At 37.6% G+C, this 10,728-nt stretch overlaps 1 protein-coding gene, 1 long non-coding RNA gene and 1 pseudogene across 12 annotated transcripts; 2 read left to right on the top strand and 1 right to left on the bottom strand.

The window, feature by feature from the left end:
- Window positions 1–2,040: 2,040 nt before the first annotated feature.
- Window positions 2,041–6,626, top strand: LOC113301869. 11 transcript variants are annotated; one of them, XR_003336511.1, is made up of 8 exons: window positions 2,041–2,803; window positions 2,884–2,920; window positions 3,046–3,173; window positions 3,263–3,462; window positions 4,224–4,656; window positions 5,044–5,433; window positions 5,570–6,166; window positions 6,355–6,626. It is a non-coding gene; the product is annotated as an uncharacterized LOC113301869 (long non-coding RNA). The 11 variants fall into 11 exon arrangements; XR_003336514.1 differs by adding an exon at window positions 5,463–5,531 and having other exon boundaries at window positions 5,044–5,266; window positions 5,633–6,626; XR_003336517.1 differs by adding an exon at window positions 5,463–5,531 and having other exon boundaries at window positions 5,044–5,114; window positions 5,633–6,626.
- Window positions 6,627–7,374: 748 nt separating this feature from the next.
- Window positions 7,375–8,241, top strand: LOC113305121. The gene has a single exon (XM_026554223.1). The coding sequence runs from the start codon at window positions 7,375–7,377 to the stop codon at window positions 8,239–8,241; it is 867 nt and encodes a 288-aa protein (XP_026410008.1).
- Window positions 8,242–8,243: 2 nt separating this feature from the next.
- On the bottom strand, window positions 8,244–9,833 carry LOC113305122 (annotated as a pseudogene).
- Between the last annotated feature and the right edge of the window lie 895 nt (window positions 9,834–10,728).

A 10,728-nucleotide genomic window follows, 5' to 3' on the forward strand; every position in this document is an offset into this window, starting at 1 on the left:
TTTGGAGCATGTAAACCAATTCTCCATGAGATATAATATTTCAACCATCATTACCAAACTAGTTTATCTTTGGTACATGTAGTCGCAGGTCTTTATGTTCAAAACCAAAGAATCATGGGATGGTGGAGATAACTGAATACAAGTGAATGGAAGTGCTAAAGTTGATTCCTCAACTGCAGGTGGTAAGGATTAATTATCTGGTTACATTTGGGAGATTAATTCAACATAGGTTGATATGGCTCTGTTGGTCTAAGGCACTATGGTTTGAGAGTGCTTGGATCACCAACAGATGATGCAAAATCAAAAAAATTCGAGGAACACATTAGAACTCCAAATTTTGTTCTCTTTAGGAAGTTACAGAATTTGAAATACTTCATCAAGACTTGGAGCAGGACCACTTTTGGTAACGTGCGTAAGGAGGAGCAGGAGATTGAGAAGAAGATAAATGCTCTGAATACTACTGAGGAAACTTCAATTTTATCACCTATGCAGTTGGAAGAAAGAACGGTTTTGTTGAACTCGTTAAATACTGTAAAGCTCATCAGAGCTAGGATGGCTTACCAAAGAGCGAAGGTGAAGGGGTTCAAGGATGGCGACAAAAACACCCAATATTTCCATCAAATTGCAAGTGGCAAGAGGAGACGAAACTGTATCACAAAGTTGGAGGTTGACGGAGTTGATGTTTTTAACCATGAAGTTATTAAGAATTAGATTCATGATTATTACTCTGATTTATTTTCTGATCCTTCACCAGTTAGTCCTTCTTTTGACAGTTTAAACTTCAGGACTATCGATCAGGTCCAACAGGCGTGGCTTGAAAGAGATATTGAGGAGGATGAGGTGTTGAAAGCTATTAAGTTATGCGGAAAAAATAAAGCTCCAGGGCCGGACGGATATAACCTGGAATTTTACAAGACTTGCTAGGTGGTGTTGAGGAATGATGTTATGGCAACACTTAAGGAATTTTTCTCTAAGGGCAAGCTGGATTGGAGACTTAATGTCTCTTTCTTGAAGCTGATTCCTAAAAAGGAAGACTCTGCAACTGTCAAGGATTTCAGGCCCTTGAGTTTAATAAGCAGCTTCTATAAAATTGTTTGTAAGATTTTGGCGGAAAGGATGAAGGTGGTCATGCCTGGTTTGATTTCTTCTTCGCAGGGAGATTTTATCAAGCATAGACAAATACTCGACGGTATTCTGATTACGAATGAGCTTGTTGATAGTAGGCTGAGACAAAAAATATCGGGTATCATGTGTAAGATTGATATGCAAAAGGCATTCGATAACGTTAGCTGGCCTGCACTTTTCACTATTCTGGAAAAGAATGGGTTTGGCTCGAAATGGATACAGTGGTTGAGATGGTGCGTGACTGCTGCTCAGTTCTCAATTTTAGTTAACGGGGAAGCAACGAGATTGATTAAACCTTCCAAAGGAATCCGTCAGGGAGACCCTTTATCTCCCTTTCTTTTTCTTCTGGTGGTAGAGGTTCTGTCTTTATTCATTAATAGGGCAGTAGAACAAGGTAAACTTGGAGGATTTCGGGTTAAGGAAGGTGGTACTCTGGTGTCACACCTCCAGTTTGCAGACGATACGATAATTTTCTTAGACGCTTCTAATATTGAGGTTAGACGTCTTCTTGTTATTTTGCTGGTTTTTGAAATCTTAACAGGGTTGCGACTTAACCTAGAAAAGAGTACGATGATAAGTATTGGAGCAGATCATCACTACACCAAATTCAAGGATTAGTAACTAGATTTCGCAACAACTTAGGACCTGTTGCAAATTTTCAGTTGCGAATTTCAGTTGCAAATATTTGGCAACAGTTTGTAGCAGTGACAAAACTTGTAACTGTTTAAACTTGTTACAATTCGTAACTAGATTGAACTGTACGCGTGCTAAAAGTGAGTGTGGCTGTCCACACTTTCAAACTGACTCATTATTCAGCCTATTCAGATTCTTTGCAAAGCTGACCCGGTTCTCTCATCTCTTTTATCAGCCTCTCATTCTCAAATCATTTTCTTCTCCTCTTATTTCTCTCTCGTTCTCCCTGTGGAAACGATGGAAACAACACCATCTAGATGTGTTGAAACCCATACTAATTTATCTCTTCTTAGTGATCCTTTCCTTTTTTTTTTCCAGAGATTATTTGGAGAAGTAAATACAATACTAATCTCAATCTGCAAAACCTAAAACTCGTCCTTTATCAATGTTTTAATTTCTATTTTGAATCTTGTATGTTGCAGCTAATTTACCTGCTTCAGCTTATAAATCCGGAGAAAAGCATCATGAATCAGTTATGTCTTTGTTCTCAAACCCTAAAAAATGTGATTTTTGTGAATTTTTTTAACACTAGAACCCTAGAAATTTGTGTACAGAAAAGTGGAGTGATGTATGAGTGACGATGAAGATACTGAAGAAGAAGAAGAATCTGAGGAGTTGTAATCGTTTCAATGATTATCCTCTTGATTCTCCCATCCAAGATGAGTTTCTTTCCCTTGTCATTAGATCTTTTTTGGGTTTCATTGGATACATGTTGAGAAATCTTATTATGATTTAAGATAAATTAAGGATGCTGAGATATGGATTTTAAATAAGTTTTTCTTATGGAGATGTTAATAGCATACCGATATAGTAAGAATCTAGCTAAAAGTTAAACTTGATTGTTTGGTTTGTACTGTAGAAAGAAAATTTGTAATTGACGCTCCTGCAATTCTTACATGTGTTGTGCCGAATGTAATTCGGGTTTGATCCTACTAAAGGTGGAACACCTGAGGTCTTTTTCAAAGATGAGGCTAATCTTGAACAGGTGATTGCTACTTGTTGTAAATATAGTTACTAGATGCTAGTTATTGACACTGATCAACGATTATTGTCATGGGTTTTTAGGTTGATTGTACTAGACAGAAGAATCAAATAGATCCTGGTAAGGCTCTTTCTTTTGTTTCTTAAGTTTAATTTGCATTGTTCCCTGAGGTTGTATAACCAGTTTAACCCATTATGTTAATAGTTTCAGTTCCAATCTGAAGTATTAACTGTTTTGTTGTGAAGGAAGAGATGGATGTACAAGTAAACCAAGTTGGTAAGAAAGTACAGCTAGGGAACTATGAAGACTACTTGTCCTGAAGGCAGGTTTTTGAATTGACTATGAATGCAGCTTATGAGTCCAGGGTTTTGAGGTGATGACTCATTTAACTTGCGTTTTAGTTCTTCTCAAAGTCTATGCTACTAGATCTTGATCAGTTAACTATGATTGAACTCCATTCAGGGTTTTGGTGATGATTGTGTTGTGGTGGTGATGAAACAGTGCGCCAAGGTCCAATAATGAACATGGAAGAAACTCACTGATCACTTGTATGTCTTATGAATTCTTGTGATGGGGAGTTAGCTTTGACAGGATGGGGTACCTCAGACTGCGATGTAGTAATCTTGCCTTAACTGAAGCATGCATTTTGTCTTTGCATATTGGTAAGCAATCTAATTGATATTGTCTTTTAGTTAGTGTTCGTTATCTGAATGTCAATTTCCATTACAGGACGGTGCTTGTCATTGCAATAAAATGTCTTCATGATCAATGCCAGCAAGCACGTTACACTTAATATCATTTAATTTTGTTCTTAATGATTTTGCTTGAACTTTTTTGTTCTAATATACGTATGTTCACTGTTGAGATACAAGTCGTGTTGTCTACTATGCTCTACGACTGAACATATCATCTCATAGCATAACAAGAATATGCATCTCCTGAACATCTGTTGATGTAAAAACTGCACCAGGATATAAGTGTTCTACAATCCTTGCCTCTATTTATCTTATATTATCATGCTTGTTTTTTTAATGAAAATTGTGTCTCAATTGCAAAGACATGATGCAGATTATCTATAAAACTTGAGCTTGATTTCTATGAACTATTAAGTGTCATTTAATCTCACGCAATGAGTATACCTCTATGATTGGAGTCCTTAGCAGCTCTTTGAGGCATACTTGCTGTTTCTTTCCGCAGTCATTTAAGTTCTAAATGTGAATGTTAACAGGTGAAACTGATGCTTTACCTTATAAGAACTGCCAACTGTGTTTGACAATTAATATGATATTGTGTAATATTGAAGGATGGCTTAGTATTGGTTCGTTGATGAGGCATTTACTTATGGTTTTCTTTCTGAGATTTTCCCTAAAGTTCCTCCATAGGATTTTCCTGTAAAATTTACTTAGTTGCTACTATTGTGCAGCGATACAGGTCACTTTGATCTTGATGGGAAGCCAAGCTTTTGATTATAAATGTGCGTAAGCTACAGTGACGGAGGTGGGGGGTGGCTTACCCAGGCTGTAGCCCACCCCAAAATGTAGAAAACCTCATCTTTCCTAGCGTAGTTGTCAACCAAAAAAATAATAGCCCAGGTTAAAATTGAAGTCAGCCCATTAATTCACAAACTACACTCACGGGATTTCACTTTACCACGCGACTGTTTTCATTCCCTCTCTAATACAGAAAGAAAACAAGTCAAAATTGTAGTTATCTTTCGTCTTCTTTATAGTTTTTAGGTTAGAATTAGGGGCTCAAACACTGAAACTTTGTTGCCGTACAAACAATCGAAGGTTCTCTCGCAACCACAATCCAATATCAAACCATCATCTATAAGTTCACGTATTCACTGATAATAGGTAATTACTTTTGAGTTTACTAATTATGGTGTAAAATTTTCATCTAAGATTATGTGGAATTGGGAATTGAGATTGGTATTTGTAATTGGATCATTTGTATGATTATTTCTACTAGAATAATGCATTTTTAGCTTGATTCAGTGGTCTATCGGCCTTCCGTTCTCAATTAAATTCTATTAGTTCTTACTCTGTTTTTGGAATTAGGGTTAACTTTGAATTTTCAGTTGGGAACAGGGGGATTCTAGGTTATATCTTTAAGTTTTCTGGTTACAATGAGCAAACCTTCAGTGAATATCTTTGAATTTTTCTTACCAGCAAAAAGTATTTGTTCTTTTTCATATTATGTTCATAAACTGTACCAATTAAAGTTGTACCTAACCCTCATAGGATTGGCAGTGGAGATATCAGTATTGAAGGAGCACAAAATGTAGAAGGTGAGGAAGCTAATGGTGCAAGAGGTAAACACTAAGAAATTGATCATTTATAAGGCACCAGGGTACATTTAAATCCCCACATATACAACAATGGGGTGTGCTAATGACTTCATGAATCAACGTCAAGATCTTGCAACAATGTTTAATGAGCAATCCGTAGTTATGGCTAAAAACAGGTTGCCTCTGGATTATTTCATGGGTCTCTATATCTAAACTAGATTGAGTGATGTCTTTGTGATTGTTGTCCACTGTTTTTGTAAGAGTCTGAAACAAAGGATGGACTAACTCAATGTGTGGTGTTTGAAGCGATAGAATACTGTGTTGCGCGCTTTGCTCACTTCAGGTATTTTACCGCGTTTTTCTTTATTGCAGTTGAGATTAATGAATTCGTGGGAATTTTTTTTTAGCCCACCCGAACATGAAATCCTGGTTCCGTCGCTGGTAAGTTGCTCACTTTTTCTTGTTTTTACGTGCCTTAGGTCTGTCTGAAGATTTTGCTCTTCCATTATTATGATTAGGGGTGGTGCTAATCTATTGCGCAGAATAAACACTATTCTTATAGTTACTCCCTTTTGAGGGCCAGATTGATTTCATCAAAGGCCCCTCTGTCCAGGATGGTGAAAAGGTCCAGAACATATGATCATCTTAGCTTTGACCTTTCAATGATGGTTGTTGTCTTCTAGTTTTACTAGAAAGTTTATGACTAAGATGGGTTGTGTCTTATCAAACAGTATGTAGATCAACTGCCAAGTGATCATCCTGACAGTTCTAGTGACAAATCAGAGTTACAGAAACTCCCGATGGGCATTCTTATCTTAGCTGCATAATTGGGTTTCCTTAATTGTATTTCAAAGTTCATCTAAACTCTTGACAAGCACTCGTTACATGATGGTGTATCATGTGATGCTGATGATTTTGCCTATTAGCGATGTCAAACTTCTTAGGTTGCATCATCGAACACCCAATTGGCAACTAGATGATTGTTTTATCTGCTTGGATGATAGAAAGACACATCCAATCTATCCTTATCAAGAGGAACTACAGCGCATCCCTTCTTGATATATTTACAAAAGATGGTACTTTTCTGAGCAAGCAAAGACTACTCATATTGTTGAATATTTGGGATATTGTTCGTACAATAAAATTGCATGCTTTGTTTTGGAGTCCACTAGCATATACTGTCAAGTATTTCGTTTTCACCTTTTCAAACTGTGTGCCGTATATGCTGAAAATTTCCCGTGATTTCCTGCTTTCTGTGAAACAGATTAAACAAACATGGACGTTATACCAATATATGTGATTTCGTGATATCATGTATGATGTTGTCTCCAAATGAGGATGTTAACAGGTGGTCACTTTGTCTGGATAATGTCAATCTGTCCAGACGATGTCATTTTGGTTTCTTTGAGATGCTAGTCTTTATCTTCTTTTGGACAAGTTGTGGTGCTTGTTATGAACTTGTAATAAGATGTTTCTTTTGGAAAAAATCTTTCTTCCATTTTTCTTTGATTTTATGATGAAACATTCAAACTTCAAGAACTGTATGAACAGGGGTATTTTGAATTTGATAAGAGGGAACTATGATTTTAACCGGTCAAAACCACCATTTTTTTGTTGTTGCGAAAATTTCGCAGCCGCAGTAAGCAGTTGCGACCATCTAATTTCGCAAGTGTTTAAACAGTTGCAACATGTTGACGTTGCACCGAACATTTTTCCGTTGCTAAAATTTGCAACATCGACTTTCGCATCAGAGGAAGACTGTTGCGACCCCGATTTGCAACAGTGTTCCACCGTTGCTAATCACTAAAATAGTGTAGTGTCATCTAGTAGATGGACTAGCTTTGGAATTGGGGTGTAAAGTGGAGGTGCTGCCTGTGACTTATTTGGGTATGCCAATTGGTTCTAATAGACGAAACGATCTGATTTGGGAGGTGATTATACAGAAAATGCAGAAAAAACTTGCTCCATGGAAGAGAAGATATTTGAACAAGGCTGGTAGGGTGGTTCTGATTAGGAGTTCATTGGAGAGCTTGGCTGTTTACTTCATGTCCTTGCATCATATTCCGGTTTCAGTGGAGAAGCGGATAAACACCATTATGAGAAATTTTTTATGGGGAGAAGACGATGAGAAGAAGAAGATGAGTTGGGTATCTTTTAAAAGAATTTGCAAACCAAAGAGGAAAGGTGGCTTAGGTATTCGAAACTTGAGGCTAGTGAACAAATCTTTGTTAGAAAAATGGCATGTTAGGTATTGTAAAGAAAAATCTACTCTTTGGAGGCCATTATGTGTGGAAAGATGCAAGCTCAAGAGGACTGTTTACTACCACTACAAGTTAAGGATTCCATCGGTCGTAGTATGTGGTTTGGGATTTTACGGGAAAGCAAGGTTTTTGCTGACACTGTAAGGGTCCAGGTTAAAGACGGCTCTACAATCAGGTTTTGGCAAGACTGCTGGTGTACAGGAATTTCATTCAGGGAGAAATATCCTAGGTTATACAAAATCAGTGCACAAAAAATGGACTCCGTGGCCACGCTATTTCAACCAAGATGGAACTTTCAATTTACTAGGCAACTAGACCCAGCCGAACGCATTGATTTTCTGGAATTAAAGTACGAGATCAGGATGATCAACTTGACTCAAGGGGATCAGGTTGATTGTTTGGATGGAGAAGTGTCTGCAAAAGCAATATACACGAGGCTGTCAGGGACTGAGCCAGATTGGGAAGGTTATCGATTGTTATCTAACAAACACGTGCCACCTAAAGTGATTTTCCTTTTTTGGGCCTCACTGCATGATTCAATCCCGACGAGATACATGCTGCAACACAGGGGAGTAATAGTACAATCCAATTTATGTCTCTTTTGTAACGCAGAGGTGGAGACGACGGATCACCTATTCATACATTGCAGAGTGATTAAGCAGCTGTGGGATTTCTTTGTTGCAGCTCTGAAGGTTCGCTGGGTTACGCCTCTTAATTTCTTGTCGTGTATTCAGTGTTGGAGATTGGAAAGAACCTCAACAAGAGTAAAGATGGTTTGGCATCTACTTCCTTATGCAATCTGTTGGGAGGTGTGGAATGAGCGCAATAGGAGGGTGCATGGAGGAAGATCCAAGACAGCGTATGAATTGGAAATTGCGGTTAAACAATAGATTTACCTGTGGAGCTCATCAACAGAAACGTTTAAGGATTATACTGTGAACCAGATAATAACAAACTGAGAGGATATTATGAACTTGTAATTGATCAGTCCTTTCTCTTGAAGGGCTGATGACTTTGTATATACTCTGTACATATTTTTCTTTTTAATATATCCTTCTTTTGTCAAAAAAAAAAAAAAAAAACAATTCGAGGATCTCGCTTAGGTGAAGTTCGAAATTAACCATATCATCATCAAGAAAATTCGCCCACACTTCTATTCCTTCACCACATTTCATATCATTCATGACAATTATGTTCTTGTTCGGCTCAATAAATGGATCAGTAGTTACCCAAGTTGGCTTCCCCCAACCAAAATCAGCATCATATAAACCAAACCTGCACCAGCTAGTCATCAACAATGCTAAACCTTCATTTTCAACACCAGTAATATTTTTCGCTATGGGTTCCTCATAATCAACAACACATCTTAGAAAGATTTTCTCAATGCAACCTTTATCACCCTTTACCTTATTTATTTTCCTCTCATCTGAGCAGCAAATTCAGCTAACTGATCAAATACCTCTTGCACCTCAACCTCAATACTTGTCTTGTTGGTTGCTGGTAGTGCCACTGCAACGGTTCCAGTAAGGTTCCCAAATGACACATCAAGTAATGGAGGGTCCATTCTCTTTCTATAGTTCACGACAAAGTTTACCGTCGACAAAGAGCCAGTCGGAGTGGATATAATGGCTGCCTTCCATATCAAAGCTGCAACAACCTCAACTCTTGTTGGCCTATAGCATTTGTAGTTATCATGCATCAATACTTCTAGCTTATCACGTACAGATGTTATCTTTACCGCATCGAAAACAAATTTCTTGCTGACAATTTTATTTCCTCTGATATCATCTGTAGGATTTTTAACGGGTATGGGTGGAATCCCTGATGGAGATACCAATTGTTCCCTAGGCGGGAAGAGAGATGTGGAGTCGAAAGAAGGAAGCAAATTCTGATTTGTGGTTGAGGCAACAATAGCGCCCCCGTAACGAGCTGCGTTGGTGGTGCTTGCCCAATTACGAATGAATGTACTCATAGTGCATAAATCTGCGATCTTGTGTGATGTGCACAAACAAATAACAGTTCCACCGCAATCAAACATGTTCACCTGAACAATCACCTGTGCTTCCTTAACAAATTTCATTGAAATGACTTCAGATGGAAGAAGCAGATTTAAGGATTCATCTGGCTGCATCATGAAGTCACACATTTTACCTTTGATTTTTACTACGGAGAAGCCAATACCTTCATCGTTACAGTCGATAACAATGTTATCTTTCATCCTACCGGCCATTGGATAAAAGTGAACTAGCGTTTCAGAAAGAGACTTCTTAAGCAAATCAATATCATCATGGTGCTTGCTTCCGGGAGTACTATTAGCGACGGCGACCACAGGGTAGAAAAGTATGATTGGAATATAAACTGGAGGACAATATTGATCGAGAAGTGACAGATTGAACTTTCTAAATCCATGTGGGGTTGGAGTTGCGGGTTTAATGATTTCCTTCGAGATTACTTCAACAGCAGCACTAGACAATGTTGCCATATCCGTAATTGTTCGGCAGGATGGATAATTTCAAATGATAATATCGTCCAACTGCCTGAAATTATTCCAAATATAAGAATGACAAGTGAAGGCTGGGGATAAGAATGGCTACTCGAACAAATTCTTTTCTATTCCTTGATGAATTTTGTATTTGGAAAATTAAGGTTTACATACGCAAGAGCATCTAAAACGGGGGCACAGGCAGAACATAGAGGCAAATATGCTGAATCATAGTATTTAGTTTTATCTTTAGTTTTTAAGAAGAACACCCAATGAGATTTGGTTTGTTGTTACTATTTTGAGTCAATATATTCCTATGATCTCCTTAGTTTAATGATTATCAAAATATCATTGTCTGACATCAATTTAGGAATAACTTATTGGTTGTTTTCATGCTGATAGATCATCGCAATATTACGTATCATATCATATCGTGCCGATGATGGAGAAAGACAGAAATGACCGTTTTTTGGGGCCAAAGTGGAAACAAATTTAAACAATATACTAACTAGATATTCACTTATCAATAACGATTACGTGATAATTATTTATAAAAATTCATCCATTTCCCATTGGAATCAAGGGACATCATAATTTATAACTAGCAGCGGACAAGATATTAAAACAAGTATTCGGGCAATGGAGATCAACCATTGATATCATGGAGTAGCTGAACAATTGCAAAATTCTAAGCAGCGAAATTCTTTATTTTTTTTTTGGAGTGGCCCTGACCTCCCAAACCTGAACGCAGTTCTGTCCCTGCGTTTGCTTCATGCAATTTAGACACTGATAAAGCTAAAGGGGCGAAATGAAAGGTTTTCTAGATATCCAACTTAGAGCCTTGTTGCTTTACGTGATTCAAGACCTGGATACTTGCATCATTTTTTACGTTTAT

This window comes from Papaver somniferum, chromosome 8 (assembly GCF_003573695.1).
Source record: "Papaver somniferum cultivar HN1 chromosome 8, ASM357369v1, whole genome shotgun sequence".
In the NCBI taxonomy this organism is placed as follows: Eukaryota; Viridiplantae; Streptophyta; class Magnoliopsida; order Ranunculales; family Papaveraceae; genus Papaver; species Papaver somniferum.